Here is a 25,416-nt window from a genome sequence, read left to right as displayed (position 1 = left end):
ACGCCTTTGTAAAAGGACCCCTATATGTAAATAGTGGCATTTGCACATGTAGATGGTATACATATGTTAATAGTGATTTCAGAAGCCAGACAGATTTCAAGGAGTCGTTGCTTGGGTATGATTTAAGTGTGTCTTAGGAAGACCAAGAATCAGCAGCTGGCCAGAAAAAGATACAATTGAAAAAGGCAAATTTATGGCCATGCTAGAAATAAGCTTAACACACAGGAAAATCCCACGTTAGGTTATGCTTAGACCTGTTTACTAGCACAGCTTAGTAAAAGGACCCTTTAATTTGCAAAGCTTATCATGAGATTGGTTTATGTTCACATTGGGTTATGTTCTTTATTTCTTAGTAGCTTATGCTAAGCTACAACTTAAAATTACTAATTTTAACACATAATGCTAGAATAAATGAACTCTATCATTTGAATATTTTTATGCTTGAAGTGTGATAAATCCTTCATTTAAAATTACCAAAATTCCTTCCACTTTATCCTAGTAGCAGTAGTTCCTATTTATGAAAGATTTTGTTAAATTTGCATGAGTAACTAAATATTTCCTGTTATTTCAGAGCTACCACCCTTTCAAATGCAGTTTCATCCCTTGCAAGCACTGGTTTATCTCTCACCAGAGTAGATGAAAGGGAAAAACAAGCAGCCTTAGAAGAAGAACAGACTCGTTTAAAAGCTTTAAAAGTAGGCATTCTTTTGTTATTATTTAACAATTTAGAGGCACCCACACCTGTGTTTTAAGTAGTTATATTCTTTTTCATTGTTATAAACCTTTGTTAAATGCTTTTGAAATAACATTGTAGTAAAATTCTGAGGCTTTAAGGAAGCATCAGATATTTTTGGTGGTTGTTATTAGTAGGGCTGTCCATGAATTAAAATTTTTAGTTACATGATCCATATGTAAGAGTTGAAATAAATTTAGCATGTACAGCCCTACTAAAAAATAAAATCTAGTGATTTTTATTTTTAGAATCATCTCCCCTCTCCTCCCTTCCATGGGTACCATCTCGTCCCACTTCCTTCCTGCTTCTCTTCTCCATGAGCACCTCCTCTCTCCCCACTCATTCCACCCCACTCCACCATGGGAACTATCACTTCCCTCTTCCTCTCCTTCTAATTCTCATTTTCTCTCTCTCTTTTTTCCTACAGGTACCTCTTCATAACTCACCACTGACTCCTGTAGCTTTCTCTCCCCTGCTGCTCTTTCTCCAGGCAGCTGCTTATCAGATTCGAAGCTGATCTTTATATCTCTCTTGCTCTTGCTGTCTCTCTCGTTCTCTCTCTGTCTTGCTGTCTGTAACTTTCTGATTCTGATGTTAGAGAGAGGGGCTTTGGGTTCGACCAGCAGCAGCCTGCCTTCAGTGCTGCTATGTCAAAGCAAGTTCCCATGGCTGCGAAGGGCTTTGAGAGGGAGCTGCTGGAGTGTGCAGGAGTTATGAAGCGGCACCCTTAGAAAAAAAAAATGTGTGTGGGGGAGGGGTGTGTTAATTATGTTAAAAATGTTTAATGGTGTTAAATTATTAGCGTGTTTTACAGCCCTAGTTATTATCAAAATTATTATTAAGATAGTCTTGGAAAAATCCACTACATGTTTCTAGGATACAATCTATTTTCTTTATCATCCCTCCAGACTTGCACAGAACGGATAGGTTTACCTTCTTCTTCCAGCAGGTGGAGACTGAGACATTGACTTTTGGCTACAGTACAAGTGGGCTGTGCAGTAGAGAATGATATGGTGGTTGTTACCCGCGGCTAGCCGCGGGTAACCCACTGAAACGGTGACAAAAAAAAGGTCACCATGAGTACAGGGACAAGGTCATTCACCGTCCCGTGGAGTGGTAAATGGTCTTGTCTCCGCAGTTAAAGGAGTGAGCACGCGCGGTGAATGAGCGCGCGGTCTGGCAGTCCACTCTCTCCTGCTGGCCAGCCATGCAACTCCCTCACTCCCTTTCCCTTACCTTCTCTTCGTGGTGATTTCTATAAGGCTATGCGTTGTATTGCAGCCGGAGCCTTGAAGTCGCGTCGCGTGTTGCTGCTGGAAAAGTCTCCTCTGATGCAACTTCCTGTTTCCAGTTGACTGGAGGAGACTTTTCCAGCAGCCAACGCAACGCGACTTCAAGGCTCAGAGGGGAACCGACTTCTTGTGTCAGCGTACAGTGCTCCCCTTCGAGCGTGCATGCTCATTGGCGGGGGTGGTGAAGACACTTGGGCTTGACCTGCTACCCATGCCAAGGTTTCCTCACCTGCTGGTGGTCAGGGAGATTCAGCATTGCTGACCGCCGGGGTGCTGGGGATTCCCTTACTGGTGTAGCAGTCGCTGCAAGCAGTCCTGCCTTAGCGGCGGGGTCTAGTCAGGCCTCGTTGCTGCTGCTTCTTTCAGGAGACAGTTTATCAGTGGACCTTTCCTTGGTTTTGGCGGGACGCGCAGACATTTTGCCCGCGGCCTCAGATTTGTACATCTGTTCCGGCCTGGGATCTCAATCTGGTTCTTTCCGTGCTTGTTTATTCGCCTTTTGAGCCTCTCTGTTCCTGCACGTTGAAGGATCTTACTCTTCAGGCAGTCTCACTGGTGGCCATTACTTCCGCAAGATGCGTTTCTGAACTGCAGGCCTTCTCTTGAAGGCCACCATTCCTGGAGTTTTCTAAGGAGTGGGTCGTGCTGCGGCCGGTTCCCTCCTTTCTTCCGAAGGTGGTTTCGCCTTTTCATGTCAACCTGTCCATGGTAGTCAGGAGTGCTCTTTGGAGCAGAGACAGTTGTGCATATTGGATGTCTGTAGGATCATTCACGCTTATGTTCAGTGGACCCTGGAGTTCCGTCAGTTGGATCGTCTTTTTGTTCTTCTCATGGGTCCTTGTAAGGGGGACCATGTTTCCAAGGCTACCATTGCACATTGGATCAAGGAGGCTATTGATTTGGCATATCTTCTGCGAAAGAAACCTGTTCTGAATTATCTCAAAGCTCATTCTGGGTCAGGCGGCCTCCTAGGTTGAGAGTTTGCATGTGCCTCCAGTAGATTTCTGTAAAGCTGTGGTTTGGTGTTCTCTCCATTTCTTTGTTTGCCACTACCATGTGGATGTTCAGGTGCTTCGGGATGCGGTGTTCGGTGATTGTGTTCTTGTGGTGGCCCTTTGGGGGTCCCAACCATGGTGGGTACTACTTTGGTATGTCTCATCTGTACGTCTCATCTGTTCATTCTATGCTGGTCTGGAGGGATGATAAAGAAGGAGAAATTAGGTTTTTACCTGTTAATTTTCTCTTTTTAGTCCCTCCAGACCGGCACATACCCTGCCTGTCATTTTGTTCAGTATTTTCTCACAAAGAGTTCCATTTTTTTCTGCGGGTTTTGTTGTCTTGGTTGTTGGGAGTATATTAAGAGCAGTAGCACTTGGTTCGGCTGGTTTAGCTGGTGAACTGTGGGGCATTGCTGAAAGTTCTTGTTCTAATCCAGTATCCAACAGTGTGTTAAAGTACGATTCAGACATTTTCCTTTGTTTTCTCCATGTGAGTTTGGAGTTGGTATGTTATTATTCAGCCTAGTTAGTTTCTGCTTGGCTATTCGTCAGACTGATTGTAGATGGGACTGCACAGCCCACTTGTACTGTAGCCAAAAGTCAATGTCTCAAGTCTTCACCTGCTGGCAGAGGAACGTAGACCCATCTGTTCTGTGCCGGTCTGGAGGGAATAAAAGAAAATTAGCAGGAAAGAACCTCATTTTTCCTTACTCTTTTTCACACAAAAATTTCTTTTATGAGAGTCTTTTACACTTCTTCCTCCGTATTCACGGTTTCAACATTCATGGTTTCGATTATTCACAGTTTTTAGCATGCTGGCTCCTCACCCCAATTACATCAGCTTCCATAGAGAAATCATTGATTTCATGCAGTTATAGAGAAAATCACTGATTCCCAGTGCTTTCTTCACCGTGTTTTGCCTCTCCTTCAGGCCAGGTCTCCCACCATGTTATTCGTGGTTTCACCATATTCACAATGGTTTTTAACAGAAAACAGCAAATAACATATGAAAAAGTTATTTTTGGTTTTTCTGTATTTGCGGTTCTGTTAATCCCCTATCACAGCAAATACGGAGGGAGAAGTGTATATCACAATAGGTGAAAAATATAGAGCAATAACTTTTTACTCTACAAATGATCTCGTATGGCAATTCATTTATATAATCCTCAGATGCACCAGCTCAAATTCCACTACTTCATTGTCCTAGGCTTTAAGTGCCGCTTCCTCCTAGGATCCTATTCTTGCTAACAGGGTCTGTGGTTGGGGAGTCCACTTAGGATCTGGAAACTGTCAAAAGTGCATTATACGGCTATTTCACTTTAAGGGAGTCTAAGTCTAGGTGTGACTGTTGATGGTAGGGGAGATGACATCACCATCAGCTGTACGTTGGGGGCGGGTGTTTAAGAAGGGAGGAGAAAGACACTGCGGTCATGTTACTACATATTGTGGAGTGGTGCTAAGCTTTCTGAAAGTAAAAAGTAGTAGGCTGATAACGGGTTAAAAGTATTTTTCTGCTTTCAGAATAGATTTCAGACCTTCGCAGTGATGGTTAATGATAAGATAACGTGAACATTTTTTTCCATTTGTCGATACGGATGAGTGGCCTTGATAAAACTTACGAGTGAAACATGTTGGCACCGCTATCCCTGAAAGGAAGACCACATATAAGCTAAATGAAATTAATAGGAAAGTGAAAACGCTAAGTGCTATTTGTTTATTTAAGAAAATTTGTTAGCAAGAATAGGATCCTATGAGGAAGCAGCACTTAAAGCCTAGGACAATGAAGTAGTGGAGTCCGAGGTGGTGCTTTTGAGGATTATATAAATGAATTGCCATACGAGATCATTTATAGAGTGAAAGGTTATTGCTCTATATTTTTCACCTGTTTATATTGTACACACAGATAAAAAGAACAGGGGCCAAAATGACTTTTATTAGATGACCCGACATAGCCTGTGTTTTGGCAAAATGTCTGTGTCAGGGGTCTGTAATAAAGTAGATAATCATTAAAAAAGACATAAAATCATTGAACTTAAAAAAACCCCAAAAACATTAAAATAAGTTCAGTAGCAAAGATATAGATTCAGTAAAGTAGCTGTTGCTTCCCATTAGTTGCGAATCTGCCGATGGGTGACACGAGTGAGTTATGTGAATTAATTGTAATAATATTGTACACTTGTTGAGAGAAATAAAAAGGAATAAAGATTTAAAAACAAAAAACAAAACTCTGAACTCCTTCCCTTCTGCAGTAGAGAACAGCTCCCTATTCAGTTTTTCCTTGTGCAAGCAATCTGAGAAGGTGTGTTCTTCTCTGCTGTGCTTCATTTTATTATTTTCGGGTGTTTTTGCCATTAGTTTTTGAATTTTATGCTTGACTTCAGTGCTAGGAGGTCCCCTTCTTAAGCTTACTCTGCTTGGGAAAGGATGCAGTCCCATGTGGGTGGACTGCTGCTCGCAGGTAATCTCTCTGAGTACCTGTAGAGGCAGCCTCCTTTGAGTCCCTTTAAGAGCTCAGGGTCCATTCCCCTGGAAGCTTACTGACTTGCTGATTTATCAGAGGCTTGAGCACATGTTGTGTGGCCCTTATGTAACAACCCTGTGGGTATGGGGGCTGGCTGTGAAGTTTCTCCCCCTGACGAGTCGCATAGGTTTTGTGGGTTGGAGTCCTTAGTCAGGGTCCACATGACCGGCAGCCAGAAGATTTTCAATGGTGCACCTGTTCTGACGATCTCTGAAGCAGAAATCCTTTCCCTGTAGGCAGGCTGCTAAAAGCTGATAGGCACCATAAAATTACCTATGTCTCTCTTATCATTCTCTCTCCAAGAAACTTCCCAACCCCTGTACAGTATGTCCTGTCTGTCCAGTTAGATTGTAAGCTCTTCTGAGCTGGGACTGTCTATTGCATGTTGATTGTACAGCACTGTGTACGCGTTCCAGTGCTATAGAAATAACTAAAACAGTAGAATCCTGATTAACCAGCACTCTCACCCAAACGGAAAAAAAAATCACTGGCGAAAAAAAAGTCCTCTCTCCAGCCCCTGAAGCAGCCTACTATCCCTTTAAGCATTACTCGTTCCATGCAGTTGATGGCTTAGACCAGGGGTGTCCAACCTGCGGCCCAAGGGCCATATGCGGCCCCATGAAGTATTTTGTGTGGCCCCGGACGAGGGCGATGCAGTGTTTTCCTCTGCTGCCCCTGGGTGTTTTCCATCTTGCCGGCTCCCTCCTCTGTCTTGCTGCAGCGTTTGTGCGGCCTCCAGAAAATTTTTTGGGCCAATGCGGCCCAGGGAAGCCAAAAGGTTGGACACCCCTGGCTTAGACCAAGGGGTAGGCAATTTCAGTCCTCGAGATCAACAGGCAGGTAGGATTTTCAGGATTTCCACAATTAATATGTATGAGATGGATTTGCATGCACTGCCTCCTTGAGATGTAAATATATCTCATGCATATTTATTGTGGATATCCTGAAAACCTGACCTGACTGTGACTTTTGAACCGGAATTGCCTACCCTTGGGGTAAATAACAATGTGACTTTATCACTGTCACATTTGCATTATTTGTGATTCAGTTCCAGTATTAAAAGTATTGAATCAGAGTATTTTAAAGTATTTTTTGAAATTTTAATTATTCAGTGTGTAGCAGTCCTGTAAGTAATTTTGATAATAAGAAAAAGACAGATTTGTCTAATTAACAGCCTGTTTTTTCAAAAGATTTTTCATGAGACTGCTACCTTCGACATACCAGTTACAGTAGAGGGACACATTAATCAAAAGGTAAAAAGATTTTTATATTTTATTTATGTGCATATGTGGATACAATTGTTTTATAGACATTATTTATTTTCATGTGTTTTCCTTGTGATTTTATATTAATTTACATTTATATTTGTCACTAATACTGATTTTTTTTTTTTTAAATAGCTGCTACACATGTTATTTTACCCCTGTCTTTTTTACTATGCCGCAATAGAGGCTTCTACTGCTGTCTGGAGCTCTAAATTCCCTCAGGCTCATAGAACTCCTAAGAGCGTTAGAGAATTTTGCACCCGAGCCTTGGTAGAAACTTCTACCACAGCTTAGTAAAAGAGGGCCTTAATATTTTGGGTTTTTTAAGTTCGATGATATGTCTTTTTTTATGATTATCTATTACAAACCACTAACGTAGGCTTTTTGCTGAAACATTGGCCATGTCGGATCATCTAATAAAAGTAATTTTGGTCCCTGTTCTTCAGGCCACTGTGCTGCTTTTCTGTGTGAACGCTGGTTCGTTCAGCACGTTGTTATCCCTTTCTACTTGTTATCTTGGAGTTTATATGTAAAGTAACATCTTGTTTTCTGTGTGGTAAGGGGACACTTTTGTGTTGGTTTTTGGACTATGCACTTAAAATCAAGTCTAACAAAATTTATCTATTTACCTCCTAAAGTCATATAAACACATTCTATTTATGGATATCTTATGCCAGTTCACTCTTCCTACAGGAACAACGTTTGAAAGAACTTGCAAAGAAACCTCATACCTCTAATACAACTGCAGGCTCTCCTGTGTCATCCTCAGTGGGCAATATAAACACTATAGCTGCCACAGACATTTTTGCCACTCCTAGTTCTTTGAACAGGTAATTCTTGGCATGACTTTATATAAATTTAGATTTTGCTGGTAAAATTTTAGTTTCAATGCCAGGACTTTTATTTAGGATTCTTTTTTATTTGAATGTCCTGTAGCTCTTTTTCAAAGACCTAGTTACCCCTTCTATATTCATATTTTTAAAAACTGGATTTGGGAGAGTCCTTAGACGTCGTGTACTTGGACTTCAGTAAAGCTTTTGATAGCATTCCACACTGTAGGTTATTGAGCAAGATGAAATCGATGGGATTAGGAGAAACACTAACTACATGGGTCAATGATTGGCTAAGTGTTAGACTTCAGAGGGTAGTGGTTAATGGTACCCTCTCCAAAACGTCAGAGGTAACCAGTGGAGTGCCGCAGGGCTCGGTCTTGGGCCCGATCCTCTTCAACAGGACTGGAAATTGGCGAATGTCACACCTATCTTCAAGAAGGGATCGAGGGGTGACCCCGGGAACTACAGGCCGGTGAGCCTGACTTCAATTATAGGGAAGATGGTGGAAGCTATGATCAAGGACAGTATTTGCGAGCACATCGAGGGAAATGGCCTACTGAGAACAAGCCAGCATGGATTCTGTAAGGGAAGGTCATGCTTAACGAACCTTCTGTACTTCTTTGAGGGAATAAGCAGTCGGGTGGACAATGGGGAACCTATAGACATCATTTACCTCGATTTTCAAAAGGCTTTCGACAAGGTGCCACATGAAAGGCTGCTTAGGAAGCTGTGGAACCACGGGGTGGGAGGGGATGTGCACAGATGGATCGAGCACTGGTTGTCGGGTAGACTGCAGAGGGTCGGAGTAAAGGGACAATATTCTGACTGGCGGGGAGTCACGAGCGGTGTGCCACAGGGATCGGTGCTGGGGCCGTTACTCTTCAACATATTTATCAATGACCTGGAAAAGGAGGCAAAGTGCGAGGTTATAAAATTTGCAGACGATACTAAACTGTGCGGCAGAGTTAGGTCCAGGGAGGAGTGTGAGGACCTACAAAGGGACCTGGACAAACTGGAAGACTGGGCAAACAAATGGCAAATGCGCTTTAACGTGGAAAAATGCAAGGTCATGCATATAGGGAAAAAGAACCCATTGTTCAACTACAAATTGGGGGGGCATTGTTGGGAGACAGCAGTCTTGAGAGAGACTTGGGTGTGATGGTGGATGAATCACTGAAGCCATCTGCACAGTGCGCAGCAGCCTCGAAAAAAGCCAACAGGATGCTGGGCATCATAAAGAGGGGCATAACAACCAGGACACGGGAAGTCATCATGCCATTGTATCGAGCGATGGTGCGTCCACATCTGGAATACTGCGTTCAATATTGGTCGCCGTACCTCAAGAAGGACATGGCAGTACTTGAGAGAGTCCAAAGGAGAGCAACGAAACTGGTAAGAGGGCTGGAACACTGCCCATACGCTGAGAGGTTGGATAGGCTGGGGCTCTTCTCTCTGGAAAAAAGGAGGCTCAGGGGAGATATGATAGAGACCTTCAAAATCATGAGGGGCATAGAGAGGGTGGATAGGGACAGATTCTTCAGGCTGAAGGGGACAACAGGTACGAGGGGGCATTCGGAGAAACTGAAGGGAGATAGGTTCAAAACAAATGCAAGGAAGTTTTTTTTCACGCAAAGGGTCGTGGACACTTGGAATGCGCTACCGGAGGAAGTGATCAGGCAGAGTACGGTACAGGGATTCAAACAGGGATTGGACGAATTCCTGAGGGATAAAGGAATCGTGGGATACTGAGGGAGGAGCTGGGATGTAACACAAGTATAGAAAGCTTTAACCAGGTAATAAGTATAGAAACCCAACCAGGTCGTGCATGCGCAAGACCAGAGGGTTAGGACTTCGATGGGAAGATAGGACTTCAATGAGAAACCAAGGTGGCAAGGGAGCCCCTTCTGGTGATTCAGACAGGTCGTGACCTGTTTGGGCTGCCGCGGGAGCGGACTGCCGGGCAGGATGGACCTATGATCTGACCCGGCGGAGGCACTGCTTATGTTCTTATGTTCTTAACATATTCGTAGGAGACCAGACTCAGGGGCTTCAAGGTAAAATAACATTATTCGCCGATGACGCCAAACTATGTAACATAATAAGTAATAGCAATTTGCCCGACGGTATGACACAGGACCTACTCTTCTTGGAACATTGGTCCTTGACTTGGCAACTTAGCTTCAACTCTAAGAAATGTAAGGTCATGCACCTTGGCAGTAAAAATCCGTGCAGAAATTACACCCTAAATGGTGAGACCTTAACTAGGACTGCAGCAGAGCGTGATTTAGGAGTAATCATTAGTGAAGACATGAAAGCTGCTAATCAAGTGGAGAAGGCTTCATCCAAGGCTAGACAAATGTTGGGGTGTATCCGTAGAAGTTTCGTTAGCAGGAAGCCCGAGGTCATAATGCCTTTGTACAGATCCATGGTGAGACCTCATCTGGAATACTGTGTACAATTCTGGAGGCCACACTACCGATAAGATGTGCTGAGAGTTGAGTCGGTTCAACGAATGGCCACCAGGATGGTCTCAGGGCTCAAGGATCTCTCATACGGGGAGAGGCTGACTAAATTGCGGCTGTACTCTCTCGAGGAACGTAGAGAGAGGGGAGACATGATTGAAACATTTAAATATATCACCGGTCGTATCGAGGAGGAAGATAATATTTTCTTTCTTAAAGGTCCCTCGGCCACAAGAGGACACCCGCTAAAAATCAGGGGCGGGAAATTTCATGGTGACACCAGGAAGTATTTCTTCACCGAAAGAGTGGTTGATCATTGGAATGAACTCCCAGTGCAGGTGATCGAGGCCAGCAGCGTGCCAGATTTTAAGAATAAATGGGATGCACATGTGAGATCTCTAAGAGGGTAAATTTGGGGGAGGGTCATCAGAGTTGACAGACTTGATGGGCTGTGGGATATCTAAGAGGGAAAAGTTAGGTGGCTGGGTCATTAGTGTGGGCAGACTTGATGGGCTATGGCCCTTTTCTGCCGTCATTTTTCTATGTTTCTATGTTTGTAGGGGCACTTTTTAAATGTGGTGCTCTAAAGATCCTTAACTGTTAATGTGGAGAGTGAAAATGGTAGATGTGAATCACTTGTTTACTCTTTCAAAAATACAGGGACTAGAGGACATGAATTGAAGTTACTAAAAGTAGTAAATTTAGAACAACTTGAGAAAATATTCCTCACTCCATGTATAATTAAACTCTGCAATTCATTGTCAGAGAATGTGGTAAAAACAGCTTAGTAGGGATTAAAAATGCTTGGATAGTTTCATAAAAGTCCATAAGCCTCTATGTTTCTATGAGGAAGAGATAATGGTTACTGCAGAAGGGCAGGCTGGATGGGCCATTTGGCCTTTATCTACCATCATGTTTCTATGTTTCTGTTATTAAGATGGACTTGTATAAGCAGCAAGAAAATCTGTTTTACTCTTTTGGTATATTGCTAGGTACTTGTGACCTGGATTGGCCACTGTTGGAAATAGGGTATCAAGTTTCAAGTTTATCAAGTTTATTAACAGAATTTGATTTATCGCCTATTGTTATCACTAAGCGATGTACATTACAATATATAATAAGGTAAAAAAGAGGTTCACAAATTAACAATAAACTTATTGACTAAAACAAACATATAGTTGGGATGGAAAAAGTTAAAAGTTACATTTTTCGTTTAAAATAGAAAGGTGGGAAAAAAACAATAGTTAAGGGTACATAAAAATCTCAGCTTTTAAAAAAACATAATCTGCTTTAAATATTGAAGGCATCTCTAAATAAATAAGATTTTAAAAATGTTTTAAATATTAAAATGTCTTTTTCATCACGAATATATTGGGGAAGGGCATTCCACCATAGGGGACCTGTCACTGAAAAAATATCTGCCCTTCTAGTACCAATAATCTTCAAGGAAGGAACAGAGAGAAGATTTTGGTTAGAGGAACGAAGTGAACGTTGAGTATTATAGGGTATCAAGAGTCTAGATATAAATTGAGGTTCTTCACAAGCTAAAGTTTTGAAGATGAGTAACATTATTTTAAATGTGATTCTATGGCTGATAGGCAGCCAGTGGGAATCTTTCAACAGCGGAGAAACATGATCGTACTTTTTTGCATTATATATTAACTTTATTGCGGTGTTTTGAATCAGTTGTAATCTCCTTTTTTCTTTTGATGATATGTTAAGGAATAGGGCGTTACAATAATCAATAGGTAGTTAGACCTATTAATGAATATTCAGTGTTATGAAATTTTCTGAACCCTGTTTGGTTTGGATGTAATGCATTGGTACTCTCTATGAAATCGGAAAGTTGATTAAATACTAGTTTCTCCGTAAGTTTTCCCAAGAATGGTAGATTAGCTATTGGCCGATAATTGGAGGGGTCATTTATGCTGATATTATAATCTTTGATAATAGGAATGATGGTGGCAGTTTTCCAAAGGGGAGGTACAGTTGCAGTTGTTAAACTCTTCAATATTAGTAGATGAATGAATGGTCCAAAATGAGAAATATATTTTTTTAAATAGTACGGAGGGATAATCTCGGAGCCTGAATTTTTTAAATTGATTTGTTGAAACAAAGATTCTATGTCTTTTATGGAAGGGAGTTTGAATTTTGAACATTTTGCTGTTGGGACGGTTTTGATTTGATCTATATTAGTCGTGTTACTATTTATGATAGTTGTGAAGGAGTTTCGGATATTGTTAATTTTTTGACTAAAGGCGTTAGAAAGATCTTGTGCTGTTAATGTAGAGTTTTGAACAGTATTTTTTATTTTATTTTTGGAATCTATTGTTTTTAGGATATTGAATAGTGAAGAAGAATTTTTAATTTTATCAATTTTGTTGGAGTAATATTTCTTTTTTGCATTATTGATTTTATCCTTATAAAATATAATGTTATCCTTATAATTTTTGAGGTTAGATAAAGTTTTGTTTTGTCTCCATTTACGTTCTAATGAGCGAAGTTGACGTTTTATCATACGGAGTTCATTTGTAAACCAAGGATTTGAAAGTTTTCGGATTGAAATAGTTTTTGTAGTTAAAGGGGCATTGTTATCTAGAAGAGATAGTAATGAATGATTCCAAGTATTTAGAAGGTTTTCTATGGAGATTGAGGAGGCATTAAGAATAGATGAGTCAAGAGAAGAAGTAATGTCTATGGTATCTAGTTTTGAATAATCTCGGCTGGAAACAATTTTTGTTTTGGGTGGTAATTGTGACAATTTTAATTTATTCAGTTTAATTGAGAAAGAAATGAAATAATGGTCTGACCAAGGGACAGGAGAAATAGTTAGATCAGAAAAAATGAGATAGTGAGACTGAGGGGTAAAGATCATGTCAATTGTATGATTTGCGTTATGGGTTGGTTCTTCTATTTTTGGGTGTATGTTGAGAGGAATTAAAGTATTTAGTAAGTCTTTAGTGTATGTATCCGAGATGTTATCAAAGTGAATATTAAAATCACCTAATATAAAAGGGATAGTAGTTGATGAACAAAAGTCTGTCAAAATATCCTGAAGAAGAGCAAATTTATTTTGACCTAAGGGAGGGGGGACATAAAGTAATAAGAAATCAAGTTTATTGTTGGAGTTACATTTGAGGTGTAAGTATTCAATGATACTAGATCTTTGGTCTGTCCCAGTGTAGCAAGACTTCTTCCTGGAAGATAACCAATGGGACACTGGGGTACAAGCTATATTGTAGTGATAGGGTGGAGGCGTAGCATTGTATGTTAAGGAGGGTCTTGAATCGAATGGACTTAAAGTTCTACAGGAGCAGAAACATACCTTAAAGTCTCTATGGGTAGAAATTCCTTGTGTAAGGAGAAAAGGATAGCGATAGGAGTGTACTACCATCGGCCTGCCCAGGATGAATGGACAGATGCTGAAATGTTATCAAAAATTAGGGAGGCTAACAAACTGGGTAACACAGCCCTGAGTCAACCAACTTTGTCTAATGCAGTAAAGAAACATGCATTTAATCCCTGCACATTGGAACCACATAGCAACAGCAAAACAGAGAAGAATACAAAAATATAGGCAATACGTTTCAAAGATACAATAATGAAACGGAACACTCAGCAATACAAAAAGCCCCAGGCAGAATAGTCTGCAAGAGCTTCACCAAAGAAAAATAAGTCCACAACCCTTGCTCCTCCAACTTAAAAATCCAACAAGCCAGTCTCATGTTCAAGATGGAACCTCTGAGGGTGTAATAAGGGTGTTAAGATAAGTGACAGCCTCTGTGGAAGAGTCAAAAGTATGCCACTGACCCTGATGTTGGATGGGTAACACAGCTGGATAAATGAACATGAAATGGAGCTTTTTCTCAGCCAGGGATGCACTTGGGTAGAATAATTTCCTTTTCTCTGTTAAAGCTGCAGAGTAATCCTGAAAAATCCAGACCTCTGAATCTCCATATTTTAGCGTGTCCTGGAGTTGCTTATATTTGCGCAAAATGTATACTTTATGGTGAAAGTTGAGGACCTTTACAATCACCAGTCAGGGCCGGGCCTCCTGCGCGAGCTCTCTCCCCAAACAATGTGTGTGCTCCAAACGAATAGGGCTCATAGCCACCGGCAAGGGAAGATTGTCCCGCAACCAGGTCTCCATTGTAGCTACCAAATCCGCTCCAGCCACTGTCTCAGGAATGCCCAAAAAGCGCAGGTTTGACCGGCAGGACCTATTCTCCAGATCTTCCAGCTGGTTCGCCTGCTTGCGAGTCAGAGTTTGCAGAGCTTGAATTTGTTGAGCCTGCGCTTCCTGAGCCTCATCCAGCCCAGTCACCGGGGTTTCCAGCTCAGTTGTGCATCTTGTGGTGTCTGAAAGGCGCTCCAATCCAGGCTGCATAGCTTGAATCACCGCCAGCGTCAGGTCTCGCAAGGCTGCCGGAGAGAATTGGCTGACCTCTGATGTTGCGCCCAACGCCATTTTGTCCTCCGCGGGCTTCAGGTGGTCGCGATCCTTTTTTGAAGTTTTGGACGCCATCAAGCTTGCCGGCGGCTGTAAAAATTTTTCCATGCACCAGCTCGCAAGCCAAAAGTAGGGCCCGGTGTGTCTTTTGGCGATGCACTTTTAAAGTGTCCATACCGGGGCTCTGTGGATGATGTCACCCACATATAATTTTCAGAGGATTGTGTTCGTGAGGAGCTAGCTAAAATTAGGTAGACAAAGCAATGGGGCCGGATGGTGTACATCCGAGGGTACTGAAGGAACTTAGGGAAATTCTGGTAGCTCTGCTGATTGACCTTTTCAACGAGTCTCTAGAGTCAGGAGTGGTACCAGAGGACTGGAGAAGGGCGGATGTGGTCCCTCTACACAAAAGTTGGAAGTAAGGAAGAAGTATGGAATTACAGGCTGGTAAGTCTGACTTCTGTGGTAAGCAAATTAATGGAAATGCTTTTAAAACAGAGAATGGTGAAGTTTCTGGAATCGTGTGGATTACAGGACTGGAGGCAACATGGATTCACTAGAGGTAGGTCTTGTCAGACAAGTCTGATCAATTTCTTTCACTGGGTGACCAGAGAATTTGATAGAGGATGTGCGCTAAATGTGGAGTATTTAGATCAGGGGTGCCTAAAAAATCGATCATGATCAACCAGTAGATTGCGAAGGCAACACGAGTCGATTGCGGAGCCCATCCTGGGCTCTGTAATAGACTCACGTTGTCTTCGCGATCTACCTGATTCCCGATGCTGTAAAGAGGATACTGAAGTGCTGGGCCAACCAACCTTCCCTACCCGACGTCAATTCTGATGTTGGAGAGGAAGTTCCGGGCCAGCCAATTGCTGCCTGGCTGGGCCGGAACTTCCTCTCTGACGTTAGAATTGACGTCGGGTGGGGAATGCTGGTCCCGGTGCTTCTGCGTCTTCTCTACGGTGTCGGAAGCAGGGAGAGCTCAGAACGATGCTGCAGCCTGTTCTCCGATGGCTGTGGCAGTGGTGGCCTGTTCCCTGATTGTGGTAGCGGTAGCTTGGGGGAGGGCAGGGAGAAAGAAAGAGAAAGAAAGAAAGGGGGGCAGGGAGACAGAAGGAAAGAAGGGAAACAGAAAGAAAGGGGGCAGGGAGACAAAGAAAGGGGGCATGGAGAGAGAAAGACAGTGAAGCAGAAAGAAAGAAAGGGGGTATGGAGACAAAGAAAGACAGGGGGCAGGGAGACAGAAAGAAAGACGGACAGCTCTTGATTGGTAAGGCCCGACTTTAGTACAGGAAGAGGCGGTCGGCGCATACAGCGAGTGATTTCCTTCATTCGCCAGTGCTCCTGCTGCTCTCTCCTGCTTTTCCTGCTGCACTCTCCAGTCTCCCCCACGAAAAACCATATTCGCGGTTTTTCAAGATTCACGGGGGTTCCTGGAACGGAACCCCCCATGAATATCGGGGGAGTACTGTATTTTCAAAGTTGCCATGTTAATCTGTTGACTTCACAACCTAAAATGCCCCATCAGTCATATGGTCTGAGAGAAAATACATCATTCAGCATGTTAGATAATGCATTTCTTGGGCCCCTTTTGTGGGACAATACAGTGGATTATAAACCATAGAATAGAACATATAATCTTGGAGAAAATATTTGTGTGAAGTAAAAGTTTTCATGTCTATATATTTATATAGTTAATTATATATATATTATACAAAGACCTTCTTAACACAGTGTTTCACCACTTTTCTAGCAATTCCAAGCTTCCAAATGACCTCCTTGATATGCAACCAACTTTTCAGTCTTCTGTGCATTCTTTATCTACTGCACCACAAGTAGCGGGTACATGGGGAGGTAAGAAGCCTGAATAGTTGCTTAAAGTTATGGAAAATTGAGGCAATATTCGTCATGTTTATAACAAATCTTGTGCTTTGTATTTGAGAATATATTATGTGTATTTGCAGTGTTTATATGAATATCTGTTTTTATTGGTTTGTGATACTGAAATCTGTACTCAGATTCACTGTTCTTTCTAAGATGTTTATTAATCATTTAATGAACTCTTCAGAAAAACATTATACTGATTAATTCATGAGCTGGTCTGTAATTAATTATTTGATATATTAATTGTCTAACTTTGCTTTTCCTTAAATAGAACTGTGTTAGTTCCCTTATAACATGGTTAAATAGGACATGATGGCAGATAAAGACCTCAACGGTCCATCCAGTCTGCCCTATAATTACATGCATTACAATTTCATGATTAAATTAAAATGCCTTTTTCTCTTTGGTTTTTGATGGGCCATAGACCTTAGTCTACCCGGTACTGTCCTTAGGTTCTAACTACTGGGGTTGCTGTTGAAGCTCACTCCAGCCTATTCAAATCATCTCCTTTGCTGGATTCACACTGTGAAAGTTTGCTCATTCATATTCTAATTAGCGATCCTCTTTGTTCATCCCACACTTTTTTGAATTCCATCACAGTTTTCCTCTTCACCATCTCCCTCGGGAGGGCATTCCAGGCATCAACCACCCTCTCCGTGAAAAATAATTTCCTAATATTGCTCTAAGTCTACCACCCCTGAACCTCAATTTATGTCCTCTAGTTTTACCAATTTCCCTTCTCTGGAAAAGATTTGGTCCTATATTAATACCTTTCAAATATTTAAATGTCTATATCATATCACCCTGTCCCTTCTCTCCTCCAGAGTAATACATGTTGAGGTCTTCTTGTACTTCTTTTAGTGCAAACCCCCTACCATTTTTGTCACTTTTCTCTGAACTGATCTATTCACTAAGCAAATATGACCACATCACCACCGCATACCTAGACTTACACTGGCTACAAGCGCGAATACTATTCAAATTCTACTGCCTATTATTCAAAGTAATGAATGGCACTGCCCCCACATATCTAAACAATTGCCTAAAGTGGAACAAAACAACCAGACAAAGGAGAACTCGGACCCCATTTACCTACCCCCCCATTCAAAGGTACACAGCGCAAGAAGTTGAATGACAACCTACTAGCAACGCAAGCAGCTAAACTTGATCACCCCATCTCCAACATGCTGACAACGACCGACTTAAATCATTTCGAAGAGAAATCAAAACCCTGTTGTTCAAAAAATTTATCAAGAAATCATAACACATCTCCATGTCTATCTCCACTCTTGTAAATTTCCCTTCAAAGTCTCAACCACTCTTGTAAATTTCCCTTCAAAGTCTCAACCATGCAGACAGCACCCTAATTTGTAATTTTCCTGGAAATGTCCAGTTATCTTCTTTTGTAATCCGCCTAGAACTGCAAGGTACTGGCGGAATAGAAGTCACTAATGTAATGTAATGTAACTGCTTCAAATATTTTTATATCCTTGGCCAGATATAATAATAATAATAATAACTTTATTTTTCTATACCGCCATAGTCAGTCGACTTCTAGGTGGTTCTCGACTTCTAGATATGGCCTCCAAAACTGAACACAATACTCTAAGTGGGGCCTCACCAATGACCTGTACAGGGGCATCAATACCTCCTTTCTTGTGCTGGTTATACCTCTCTCTATATAGCCTAGCATCCTCCTGACTACAGATACCACCTTGTCACACTACTTGTTGCCTTCAGATCCTTAGACACTTATCACCCCAAGGTCCCTCTCTCCATCCATACATATCAGCCTCTCGCCTCCCAGTATATGCATCTCCCTCAGATTTCTACTCCCCATATGCATCACTCTGCACTTCTTTGCATTGAATTTTAGTTGCCAGACAACAGACCATTCTTCCAACTTTTGAAGATCCTTTTTCATGTTTTTCACTCCCTCCAGGGCGTCCACTCATTACCAATCTTGGTATCATCTAAAAAAAGCAAACCTTTCCTTCTAATCCTTCAGCAATAGCGCTCACAAACATATTGAACAGAATTGGCTCCAGCACCGATCTTTGAGGCACTTCACTACTTGCCTTTCCTTCCTCTGAACAAATTCCATTAACCACCACCCTCTGACGTCTGTCCATCAACCATTTTCTAATCCAGTTCACCACTTGGGTCCTAACTTCAGCGAGTCAAGTTCAGTAGCCTCCTATGCGGAACCATGCCAAAGGCTTTGCTGAAATCTAAGTAAATTATATCTAGTACATTTCCTTGATCTATTTCTCTGGTTACCCAGTCAAAGACTTCAGATTTGTTTGGCACAATTTACCTCTAGTAAAGCCGTGTTGTCTCGGATATTGTAACCCATTTGATTCTAGGAATTTCACTATCCTCTTCTTCAGCAGCGCTTCCATTATTTTTCCAATAACCTGTAGTTTTCCGCTTCATCACTGTGACCACTTTTATGAAGAGGAATCATTTGTTCTCCAATCCCACAAAACCACTCCCGTTTCCAGGGATTTATTGAACAGATATTTAAGTGGAGCTGCTAGAACCTCTCTGAGCTCCCTCCATATCCTGGGATGGATCTCTTCCAGTCCTTTTGGCTTTGTTCACCTTCAATTTTTCAAGTTGTTCATAAACACTTCCGTGAGTGGCGCGGTATGCACTCCATTCTCACTTGTAATTTTTGCCTCTCAATCTTGGTCTTTCTCCAGGATTTCCTCCTTGAACACAGAGCAGAAGTATTTAGCACGTTTACTTTTTCTTGATCACTCTCAACATAGTGGTTCATAGCATCTTTCAGTCTCACAATTCCATTTTTCATCTTCCTTGTTTCACCTGAAAAAATTTGTCTCCCTTTTTTATATTTCTAGCTATTTGTTGTTCGGCTTGCACTTTTGGCATATGAATCTCTCTCCTGGTTTCTTTCATTTTCATCTGATATTCCTTTTTGTGCTCCTCTTGAGTATTTTTATATTTCACAAATGTCAACTCTTTTGCCTTTATCTTCTCCACCACTTGTTTTTTTTTATTTTTATTTTCCTCACATAAAGGTTGGTAGCCATTTTTATTGCTCCTTTCAGCTTGGACCACTGTTTTTCCACTTCCCTTATGTCCTCTCATTGTAGTAGCTTTTTCTTCAGATACTCTTCCATTTTACTAAAGTCCACACGTTTGAAATCCAGGACTTAGATTTTTGTGTGGCCACCCTTCTCTTAAGTTGTTATATCAAACCAAACCATTTGATAATCACTACCGCCCAGGTGGGCACCCACTCGGACCTTAGAGACACTTTCCCCATTTGTGAACACCAGATCAGTGTCACTTTTTCCCTCATCAGTTCCGTCACCATTTGTCTGAGCAGAGCTCCTTGAAAGGCATCCACTATGGGGCAAATTTTGTAAAGGACGCCTAAAGTTAAGCATCCACAGTGGACTTCTAGCAACTTAGGCATCCAAATAAATTAGATAATAAGCCCAATTAACAACTTTAACAAGCAATAATTGAAAGTTAGACGTCCAAAGGCTATGCGCGATTCGCAAAATAGGCATCCGCAATTTCATGGATGCCCATTGGAAAAATCTGTGCCTAACGGGATAGGCATGGCTTTGATATACCGTATTTTCTCGCATATAACGCGTGCGTTATACGTGGTTTTTACGTACCAGCGCACACCCTTGCGCGTTATACGCGTGAGCGCGTTGTACAAAAATTTTTTTACATAGTTCCCCCCCACGTCTGATTCACCCCCCCCCCGCAGGACCGCTCGCACCCCCACCCCAAAGGACCGCTCGCACGCACCCGCACCCCCACCCCGAAGGACCGCTCGCATGCACTCCCATCCGCACCCCCACCCTGAAGGACCGCTCGCACACCCACAGCCTCCCGACCCCCCCCCCCCCCATCATGTAGAAGCTCCTACCGGTGTCCTGCTGCTTCCTCTTGGCGGTCCCGACACGATCGGGGCAAGAGGGAGCTCAAGCCCTCTTGCCCCAGCCAACCGCGGCACCCCCGACACGATCGGGGCAAGAGGGAGCTCAAGCCCTCTTGCCCCCCTGACTCCCCGACACGATCGGGGCAAAAGGGAGCCCAAGCCCTCTTTCCCCGCTGACTCCCCAACTCCCCGACAATATCGGGCCAGGAGGGAGCCCAAGTCCTCCTGGCCCTGGCGACCCCCCCCCCCCCCGCTAGTTGTTCGGGCCAGGAGGGAGCCCAAACCCTCCTGGCCACGGTGACCCCCCTACCCCCACCCCGCATTACATTATGGGCAGGAGGGATCCCAGGCCCTCCTGCCCTCGACGCAAACCCCCCTCCCCCCAACGACCGCCCCCCCAAGAACCTCCGACCGCCCCCCCAGCCGACCCGCGACCCCCCTGGCCGACCCCCATGACACCCCCACCCCCCTTCCCCGTACCTTTGTATAGTTGGCCGGACAGACGGGAGCCAAACCCGCCTGTCCGGCAGGCAGCCAACGACGGAATGAGGGCATATTGGCCCATCCGTCCCAAAGCTCCACCTACTGGTGGGGCCTAAAGCGCCTGGGCCAATCAGAATAGGCCCGGGAGCCTTAGGTCCCACCTGGGGGCGGGGCCTGAGGCACATGGGCTCAACCCGACCATGTGCCCAAGGCCCCGCCCCCAGGAGGGACCTAAGGCTCCCGGACCTATTCTGATTGGCCCAGGCGCCTTAGGCCCCACCAGTAGGTGGAGCTTTGGGACGGATGGGCCAATCCGGCCTCATTCCGTCGTTGGCTGCCTGCCGGACAGGCGGGTTTGGCTCCCGTCTGTCCGGCCAACTATACAAAGGTACGGGGAAGGGGGGTGGGGGTGTCGTGGGGGTCGGCTAGGGGGGGTCGCGGGTCGGCTGGGGGGGCGGTCGGAGGTTCTTGGGGGGGGCGGTCGTTGGGGGGAGGGGGGTTTGCGTCGAGGGCCTGGGATCCCTCCTGCCCGTAATGTAGTGCGGGGTGGGGGTAGGGGGTCGCCGTGGCCAGGAGGGTTTGGGCTCCCTCCTGGCCCGAACAACTAGCGGGGGGGGGGGGTCGCCAGAGCCAGGAGGACTTGGGCTCCCTCCTGGCCCGATATTGTCAGGGAGTTGGGGAGTCGGGCGGGGCAAGAGGGCTTGGGCTCCCTTTTGCCCCGATCATGTCGGGGAGTCGGGGGGGCAAGAGGGCTTGAGCTCCCTCTTGCCCCGATCGTGTCGGGGGTGCCGCGGTTGGCTGGGGCAAGAGGGCTTGAGCTCCCTCTTGCCCCGATCGTGTCGGGGAGTCGGGACCGCTAAGAGGAAGCAGCAGGACACCGGTAGGAGCTTCTACATGATGGGGGGGTCGGGAGGCTGTGGGGGTGCGAGCGGTTCTTCAGGGTGGGGGTGCGGGTGCGGGTGGGAGTGCGTGCGAGCGGTCCTTCGGGGTGGGGGTGCGGGTGCGTGCGAGCGGTCCTTCGGGTTGGGGGTGCGAGCGGTCCTGGGGGGGGTGAATCAGATGTCAGGGGGGCATCAGGCTTTCAGGGTGGGGACAGGACTTCAAGGGGGAGAGGAGAGTCGGGGTGGCCAGAGGAGAGTCGGGGCGGGCGAAAGGAGAGTCAGGCGGCGACGGGAGAGTCGGGCAGCATGCGCGGTATACGGGTGTGCGTGGTATATAAAAATTTCTGTACATAAATTTGTGTTTTTCGCGCGCTATACCCGTGTGCGCGTTTTACACGGGTGCGTGTTATCTATGTGAAAATACGGTAGATGCCCATTTACAGAATCACATGCCACTCGGCATCCTAATGCTTCTACATTCTCACCTAAAATGTAGGCATTGCAAAAGCAGGTCTACTTTTGAGCGTTAGTTGGTCGCGAATTAAGTGGACGGGACTTAGGCATCATTTAGGCATGCCGGAGGCGTCCACATATAGGTGAGCGGAGCTTCTATTTTTGGGTAAAGAGGACTCCAGTTTGATATTAAGGTCAAAAGATGTTTAAAAATGCATTACTTAAACAAAGCACTTCAAAATAATATATACTATATTGCACACTAAACCTTCTATTTTGGGGGTAAAGATGATGATGATAGAAAAAGATGTTTAATAATGCATATGAAATATATATATAATATTTGCATACTAAACTTCATTTCCAAAAGGTTAAGAAAATAGAGAGAGAAACCCTACTCACAATGGCTGTGGTTCAGAGCAAGTGGACATCGTTGTGACATCATCAGTATGCACTTAGATGGCAGAATGTCACAAAAAAATAATAGGAACCCTTATCTAAATGGAAACACCTGTGGCTCAGTGGTTAAAGGTTATGGGTTCAAATCCACTCCCCCTCTCAGTACCTTAACAGATTCTTTTTGATCCCATAAGAGAGTATGGGTTGTGGACATTGCCATTTACATTTGCACTCTGCCCTTTCCAGGGTCCAGAGGGAAACTTTTTATTTTTACCCTGAGACGGCTATGATCTCCTAAGGTATCATCTCACATGACAGGAACCCCGGCATAAAAGGAAATGCCTGTGTCTCAGTGGTTAAGGTACTGCTTTCATCTTCCATAGGTCATAGGTTCAAATCCCTACTAAGGGCAGGTACCCCAGCACATAATCCTATTTCTTTTTAGTGACAGTCTGCCATCTAGGTGCATATTGATGATGTCACAATGATGTCAAGATTGTGCATCAGAAGTGGGGGCGCTGATGAGCCCATAGAAGATGACAGCATAGTGCAGTAGCTCCACATCACTTCTATAAAAGAAGCCATTTATGGAAAATTAAAAAATAAAATTTCAGCAAGATATTAACAAATATTGGCAGAAGAACATCATGGCTTCTGGTAAATCTGGAAAGAGACACAAACCGGAATGTACATCACCTACTAAAGCTTCAGAGTATAAAACAGAGGATCACAGCAATAGTGAAATACTAGAGGAAATAAAAGCTCTAAAAGAACTAATGACAGAAACAAAAGAAGACATGACAGAAATCAAAGATGAATTGACGACTTTAACAACAGAAGTCACCCAATTTAAAATCAGAGTGGATAATCTAGAAACAAAAACCACCGTGATAGAGGAAAATATAAAAGACTTTCAATGCCATATTAAACGCATTAATCAAATGGAAAAAGAATAACACGAATAACAGATCCAGAAGAAATAATATAAGAATATTAGGCATTCAGGAAGGGCGTGAAGGCAAAAATATAATAACGTTTTTGGAAAAAATAATACCTGAACTTCTACAACTAAAATTCATTAAGAACTTTGAAATAGAAAGAGCACACAGGTTGCCCACCACGCGACCATCCACACTGAGCTAATATCCGAGACCTATCATACTTAGAATTCTATGATACATGCAAACCTTGGAGATTCTTCAAAAGGCTAAAGCCAAAGCCCCTCTGAAATCTGAGGGGCATACTGTGTTCATCGTCCCAGATCTAAGCAAGAAATAGGAAGAAATTATTGGCGTTTCAACCATAGCTGAAGGAAATGAATGCCTGATACGGCATCTATACCCAGCGAGGATGAGAGTAACCTACCACAATCAGACTAGCTGCTTTCATTGAAGAAAAACTTCCGACAGCAATTGACAAGATCTAATGTTACACTAAGATAACTTACTTTTGTATGTAGACCTATCTAAGGCTGACTCAAATACGTGGTGGAATACAGTGTGTACAACCTTTAAATACGAAAAAGTATATGCAGAAAAAAAGAAGTCCACTCAAAAATTTAACAGTTTGTGAGCGCCATTACAAAGATATTGTAGTTGTTAGATTGTTCTTTATTCTCCCTTAACATTGATTCTGACATACCACTGACGTGTAAATTATTCTTACCCTGTTCATGACGGCAATAGCTATAATACCACTGGATGATGACTTATAACTTTGTTTTAATAGATAAGTAAATAATGTAATGATACAGCACATTTAGTAACTGATTGTATATGAGATAACTGCATAGCTACCCTGAATTCTAACTTTTACTTCTGTATTGCTGATGCTTCAGTACTAGCTATGCTTATTCTGTTTATAACTGATGCAGAGCTGCAATTTTATGTATATGTATAATTATCTTTTTCTTTTATTGTTGTTTACCTTTATTACAATTCTGATTGTAATCTTACTATAATGCCAATAAAAATATTTGAACTAAACTAAACTAAACTAAACTAAATCTTGGATTTATATACCGCATCATCTCCGCAGATGGAGCTCGACACGGTTTACATGGTTAGGGAAGGAACGGAACTCCAGTGGAATTATATAAGTAAGGGAGGAGAGAGGTTGGGTGTAAGAGTGACAGGAACGGGACGGGGTTACGTTTTGGAGAAGAGCCAGGTCTTCAGATGATTACGGAAAGGTAGAAGTGGGCTCAGATTGCGGAGAGGGGAAGGGAGACTGTTCCAGAGCTGAGCGATTCTGAAAGGGAGGGAAGAGCCAAGTTTACCAACAAGGGAGATGCCTTTTAAGGAGGGGTAGGATAGTTTTAATTTTTGCGTGGATCTAGTGGAGGTTGGATTTGAGGAATTCCAGGATAGAGGGATAAAAGGAGGGAGGATACCATGGAGGATCTTGAAGGTTAGACAGGCACATTTAAAGTGGACCCTGGAAATAACGGGAAGCCAGTGGAGTTTGGATAGGAGCGGTGAGACATGATCAAACTTACTTTTTGAGAAGATAAGTTTGGCCGCAGTGTTCTGTATTAGTTGGAGTCTGTGAAGGCTTTTCTTTGTTACGCTTAGGTAAATGGAATTGCAATAGTCCAATCTGGAAAGGATGATGGATTGTACGAGGACGGCAAAGTGTTTTTGGTGGAAGCAGGACCTCACTTTCCTCAGCATGTGAAGGCTGCAAAAGCATTTTTTTATCAGGGAGTTGAGGTGGTCATTGAAGGATAATGATGAGTCTATGGTGATGCCCAGAACTTTGCTAGAGAACTCCAGCTGTAGAGAGGAACCTGTGGGCAGTGGGATTGAAGTGGGTAATTGATCAAGTTTGGGGCC

General features: G+C 43.4%; 1 protein-coding gene across 8 annotated transcripts in view; it reads left to right on the top strand.

Annotated features, from left to right (window-relative positions):
- The window catches only part of PICALM (phosphatidylinositol binding clathrin assembly protein), a 175,341-nt gene that overhangs the window by 55,344 nt on the left and 94,581 nt on the right, over positions 1-25,416 (top strand). For 5 of the 8 annotated variants that reach the window (XM_033948923.1, XM_033948924.1, XM_033948928.1 and 2 more), the window contains 4 exons: positions 572-695; positions 6,735-6,797; positions 7,503-7,639; positions 16,311-16,411. In XM_033948923.1, coding sequence (XP_033804814.1) covers positions 572-695; positions 6,735-6,797; positions 7,503-7,639; positions 16,311-16,411 — 425 coding nt within the window. The remainder of the gene's footprint in view (positions 1-571; positions 696-6,734; positions 6,798-7,502; positions 7,640-16,310; positions 16,412-25,416) is intronic. The other 3 variants (XM_033948931.1, XM_033948925.1, XM_033948927.1) reach the window with 1 other exon arrangement.

The sequence above is a fragment of the Geotrypetes seraphini genome, chromosome 6, assembly GCF_902459505.1.
Source record: "Geotrypetes seraphini chromosome 6, aGeoSer1.1, whole genome shotgun sequence".
Lineage (NCBI taxonomy): Eukaryota > Metazoa > Chordata > Amphibia > Gymnophiona > Dermophiidae > Geotrypetes > Geotrypetes seraphini.
Note: the sequence above shows the minus strand (reverse complement) of the source record. Positions and strands in the feature narration are given on the sequence as shown.